Raw genomic sequence first — 5374 nt, forward strand, 5'->3', positions numbered from 1 at the left:
CCTACAGGACGGCTCACAACCACTCCTCGGTGTCGCTTCCCCGCGGCCCCCCACACACTTGCTCAGTTATGGGGAGCACATCCTAGTGTTTAGAGCTGAATGGGACATTAGAGACCATATTCTGTGGCTGCAGACGAGCAAGCGAAGGCTCAGAGAGGATGCCACTTCGAGGAGCCACAGAGCTTTGAGAGGACGCCTTGGGACTAGAACCCACGTTTTCACATAGTCCAGCACTTTTTTTCACTGTTCTGGACGGAGTCCCTCCCCCAGCCATGTTTCTAAACTTCAATCGTAATTTGCTCCAATTTCTAGGGTCACCGAGGAACCCGAAGAGAATAACAGTGAGGAGAGGGAGAAAACAGGAAAAGTCGAGCCCCACTCCCTCCTCACCTCCACACCGTTCCTGTGCCATTTTTTCTGCCCAAACCCTTCCCTGCGCTTTGCTTCAAGTTCTTAGTAGAATCCAAGAGAGCTTCACCCCAAATCTTTCCACCTATACACCTCAATTCCTAGAGCCATTTGTCCCTCCTGTGACGCCCCCCACCCCCTTCCTAAAGCCACCCCCGGCTGCAGCCCGCCCCGAGCGCGCCGCCTGTTTATTCAGCCGGGAGTCCGGCACGCGCCAGGCGCACGCACTGCAACAACAAACCCAGCTGAATGGAGAGTTTGCAAGGAGCGGGAGAAAGGAACGGGAGGGGGGAGAGGAGAGGAGGAGGGGGAGTTTAGGGAGTGGGTGGGAGGAAGAGGTAAGAGGAGGGGGGGAGTGGGGGCTGCAGCCGCTCGCTGCAGCAGCGGGGAGTGGGGGGCGAGGCGGGGCCAGGGCTGCGCGTGGGGCTGGGTGTCCCATTGAAAAGGCGGACGCACTCCGGCAGCCCAGCACTCTCTCACTTCTGGCCAGGGAACGTGGAAGGCGCACCGACAGGGATCCGGCCAGGGAGGGAGAGTGAAAGAAGGAAATCAGAAAGAAAGGGAGTTAACAAAATAATAAAAACAGCCTGAGCCACGGCTGGAGAGACCGAGACCCGGCGCAAGAGAGCGCAGCCTTAGTAGGAGAGGAACGCGAGACGCGGCAGAGCGCGTTCAGCACTGACTTTTGCTGCTGCTTCTGCTTTTTTTTTTTCTTAGAAACAAGAAGGCGCCAGCGGCAGCCTCACACGCGAGCGCCACGCGAGGCTCCCGAAGCCAACCCGCGAAGGGAGGAGGGGAGGGAGGAGGAGGCGGCGTGCAAGGAGGAGAAAAAGCATTTTCACCTTCTTTGCTCCCACTCTAAGAAGTCTCCCGGGGATTTTGTATATATTTTTTAACTTCCGTCAGGGCTCCCGCTTCATATTTCCTTTTCTTTCCCTCTCTGTTCCTGCACCCAAGTTCTCTCTGTGTCCCCCTCGCGGGCCCCGCACCTCGCGTCCCGGATCGCTCTGATTCCGCGACTCCTTGGCCGCCGCTGCGCATGGAAAGCTCTGCCAAGATGGAGAGCGGCGGCGCCGGCCAGCAGCCCCAGCCGCAGCCCCAGCAGCCCTTCCTGCCGCCCGCAGCCTGTTTCTTTGCCACGGCCGCAGCCGCGGCGGCCGCAGCAGCCGCAGCGGCAGCGCAGAGCGCGCAGCAGCAGCAGCAGCAGCAGCAGCAGCAGCAGCAGGCGCCGCAGCTGAGACCGGCGGCCGACGGCCAGCCCTCAGGGGGCGGTCACAAGTCAGCGCCCAAGCAAGTCAAGCGACAGCGCTCGTCTTCGCCCGAACTGATGCGCTGCAAACGCCGGCTCAACTTCAGCGGCTTTGGCTACAGCCTGCCGCAGCAGCAGCCGGCCGCCGTGGCGCGCCGCAACGAGCGCGAGCGCAACCGCGTCAAGTTGGTCAACCTGGGCTTTGCCACCCTTCGGGAGCACGTCCCCAACGGCGCGGCCAACAAGAAGATGAGTAAGGTGGAGACACTGCGCTCGGCGGTCGAGTACATCCGCGCGCTGCAGCAGCTGCTGGACGAGCATGACGCGGTGAGCGCCGCCTTCCAGGCAGGCGTCCTGTCGCCCACCATCTCCCCCAACTACTCCAACGACTTGAACTCCATGGCCGGCTCGCCGGTCTCATCCTACTCGTCGGACGAGGGCTCTTACGACCCGCTCAGCCCCGAGGAGCAGGAGCTGCTCGACTTCACCAACTGGTTCTGAGGGGCTCGGCCTGGTCAGGCCCTGGTGCGAATGGACTTTGGAAGCAGGTAGGTTGCATTTTGGGGCGGGCAGAGGGGTATTCTTGCCTTCGTCCTCCCTCTGAGTGTCTGTGGAAGTGGGGATGTCTCCAAGGAGATAAGGGGATTTTTATTTAAAGAATTTGTGAAAGTTGGTAGATTTCAAGTCCTAGTTTGTTAGTTTCAGCACTGGCCTCTGAAAATGGCTTTGCCCAGGTCTCCAAGGAGTGAAGGGTAGTAGTGAGGTGCAGAGATACTGGTGAACCGAATACTGGGACATGTCAAAAGAGATGTCTACCTGACAGACTCTTTCCCCAGACCTCCATCTCCCTCTACCACTAGCCTACACGTTCAAATTAACCTCTCCTGTTCTTTTCCTTATGTTATAGGGTGATCGCACAACCTGCATCTTTAGGGCTTTCTTGTCAGTGGCGTTGGGAGGGGGAGAAAAGGAAAAGAAAAAAAAAAGAAGAAGAAAAGAGAAGAAGAAAAAAACGAAAACAGTCAACTAACCCCATCGCCAACTAAGCGAGGCATGCCTGAGAGACATGGCTTTCAGAAAACGGGAAGCGCTCAGAACAGTATCTTTGCACTCCAATCATTCACGGAGATATGAAGAGCAACTGGGACCTGAGTCAATGCGCAAAATGCAGCTTGTGTGCAAAAGCAGTGGGCTCCTGGCAGAAGGGAGCAGCACACGCGTTATAGTAACTCCCATCACCTCTAACACGCACAGCTGAAAGCTCTTGCTCGGGTCCCTTCACCTCCCCGCCCTTTCTCAAAGTGCAGTTCTTAGCCCTCTAGAAACGAGTTGGTGTCTTTCGTCTCAGTAGCCCCCACCCCAATAAGCTGTAGACGTTGGTTTACAGTGAAACTATGCTATTCTCAGCCCTTTGAAACTCTGTTTCTCCTCCAGGGCCCGATTCCCAAACCCCATGGCTTCCCTCACACTGTCTTTTCTACCATTTTCATTATAGAATGCTTCCAATCTTTTGTGAATTTTTTATTATAAAAAATCTATTTGTATCTATCCTAACCAGTTCGGGGATATATTAAGATATTTTTGTACATAAGAGAGAAAGAGAGAGAAAAATTTATAGAAGTTTTGTACAAATGGTTTAAAATGTGTATATCTTGATACTTTAACATGTAATGCTATTACCTCTGCATATTTTAGATGTGTAGTTCACCTTACAACTGCCATTTTCCCTATGTGGTTTTGTAAAGAACTCTCCTCATAGGTGAGATCAAGAGGCCACCAGTTGTACTTCAGCACCAATGTGTCTTACTTTATAGAAATGTTGTTAATGTATTAATGATGTTATTAAATACTGTTCAAGAAGAACAAAGTTTATGCAGCTACTGTCCAAACTCAAAGTGGCAGCCAGTTGGTTTTGATAGGTTGCCTTTTGGAGATCTCTATTACTGCCTTTTTTTTTCTTACTGTTTTATTACAAACTTACAAAAATATGTATAACCCTGTTTTATACAAACTAGTTTCGTAATAAAACTTTTTTCCTTTTTTTAAAATGAAAATAATCAGCTGACTCTAAGCTTTCTTTGACTCTGATGCCCCTGGTCCAGTTTTATGAAAACGTCAAAGGGAAGAGGTGGATGGAGAAGAAAATGTTGCAAAACATGCTAAGTGGCAGAAATGACAATGATAAGTGCTATGGCCAGTCCCATCCAAATGGTTTCTTTATGATGAATGACTGTGTGTTTGTGTGTGTGTGTGTGTGTGTGTGTGTGTGTGTGTGTGTGTGTATGTACATGTATATATGTTTTCTTTCTATCCTATGCTGCAAATGTACATGTCCACCAAAAAGAATAGATGGCTGCATTATCCTTTGATCAAAATTTAAAATCCCCCAAAAAAGTGAACCAGAAAGAGAGGGTCCTCCACCATTTTCCAATTCTCAACTCCATTCTGAGTTTCTCCCTGTGAAACTATGGTGGGGCTGGATGAAATAATGGAGACTAGGTCTGGGTGGGGAGGATGGTGGTTCTGGGATGGGGGTTGGAGAGGCATCCCTCTCCACATACAAGCTCCTAGTGGTGAGTATGTTTCTCTTCCCTCACTTCCAGGCATACATTTTCTACTCATTTTCTCCAATACACCTACTTGCTATACTGATTTTAAGTAAGAGGCACATATGATATGAATTCATTCCAAACGGATTGAGATTTTAATTAAAAAAACGCATTAGAAATGTGTGGTCGCTTTGAGACACTGGTCTATCTAAGCTTGTGACTCTATCCAAATAGCGTGAGCTGCGTGTAAAAGTACCCAATTACCAAGATTCAAAAAGAAATTGGTGGGTTTTTGGCTGGCTTGCTTCTTGTCAGTTAGCAAGGACGTGATTAGAATCCTACTCGGCCTCTCGCCGGCTCCTCGCTCGCCGCCTGCATTACTTGCAGATTCAGTTTGCGTGTCTCCAGCCAAGCGGAAAGCCGAGCGCAAAATGCATCTTACAAAACCCAACAAAGAACGGGTAGCCAGCACGTCTTCCAGAGTTAAAAATCTAGTCTGTGTTGGTACATCTATACCATTTAGTGGCACAGAATAATCATTTTTTAAAGCCACGATGCGCGGAGCACGCCACAGCGTCTGATGTCATTTTGCTAAATGACCCTCTATAGAATGCACATTGAGGCTTCAGTCCCTTTCAAAGAGATGAGCGTAATTAAGGAAAAAAAATCAGTAAATTCCTCATCGCCATAAATAATCGGACTTTCTGCCAGCAGTGGGCCAATTTAGAGCTTACTTGAGAGAAGTAATGCTTTTGTGATGCCTGCTTTTATTTTTATCTTCTCATTTGGAGGACCAGAGATGGGCTCCACCCCCACTCTCCATTTCTCTTTCCTTTAATTTAGCTCCTTTGCAAGATTCCAGATAAGGTATGCAAAGAAAGTGTAGCAAGCCATTTATGGCTATGAATATAACATTAGGATAATGTTTCAGCCCCCACAAAAGGGGATTTTTTTTTTCCTTCTCCTGTGAGGACAGGTGTTCTTTACTCACTTCTGAATGGGAAATATCGAGTCTCGTTAAACTCGAGGCAAAGTTAGTCGTTGTTTGCCACAATGCGAAGGCAAACTCGAAAAATTCACAAAAACACACACAATTTTGCCTAAGCTAGGAAAGGGCAAAGCGAGGATTGGGCAAAATCTCATTACATCTGCTCTAATCGCTTAGCAA

General features: G+C 49.7%; 1 protein-coding gene across 1 annotated transcript; it reads left to right on the top strand.

Moving 5' to 3' along the window:
* Window positions 1-875: 875 nt before the first annotated feature.
* On the top strand, window positions 876-3711 carry ASCL1 (achaete-scute family bHLH transcription factor 1). Its single transcript, XM_004053780.5, has 2 exons — window positions 876-2205; window positions 2565-3711. Exon 1 carries the CDS (start codon window positions 1448-1450, stop codon window positions 2156-2158), a length of 711 nt encoding a protein of 236 aa, XP_004053828.3. The 5' UTR covers window positions 876-1447; the 3' UTR covers window positions 2159-2205; window positions 2565-3711.
* The last annotated feature ends 1663 nt before the right edge of the window (window positions 3712-5374 follow it).

The sequence above is a fragment of the Gorilla gorilla genome, chromosome 10, assembly GCF_029281585.2.
Source record: "Gorilla gorilla gorilla isolate KB3781 chromosome 10, NHGRI_mGorGor1-v2.1_pri, whole genome shotgun sequence".
Classification (NCBI taxonomy): domain Eukaryota; kingdom Metazoa; phylum Chordata; class Mammalia; order Primates; family Hominidae; genus Gorilla; species Gorilla gorilla.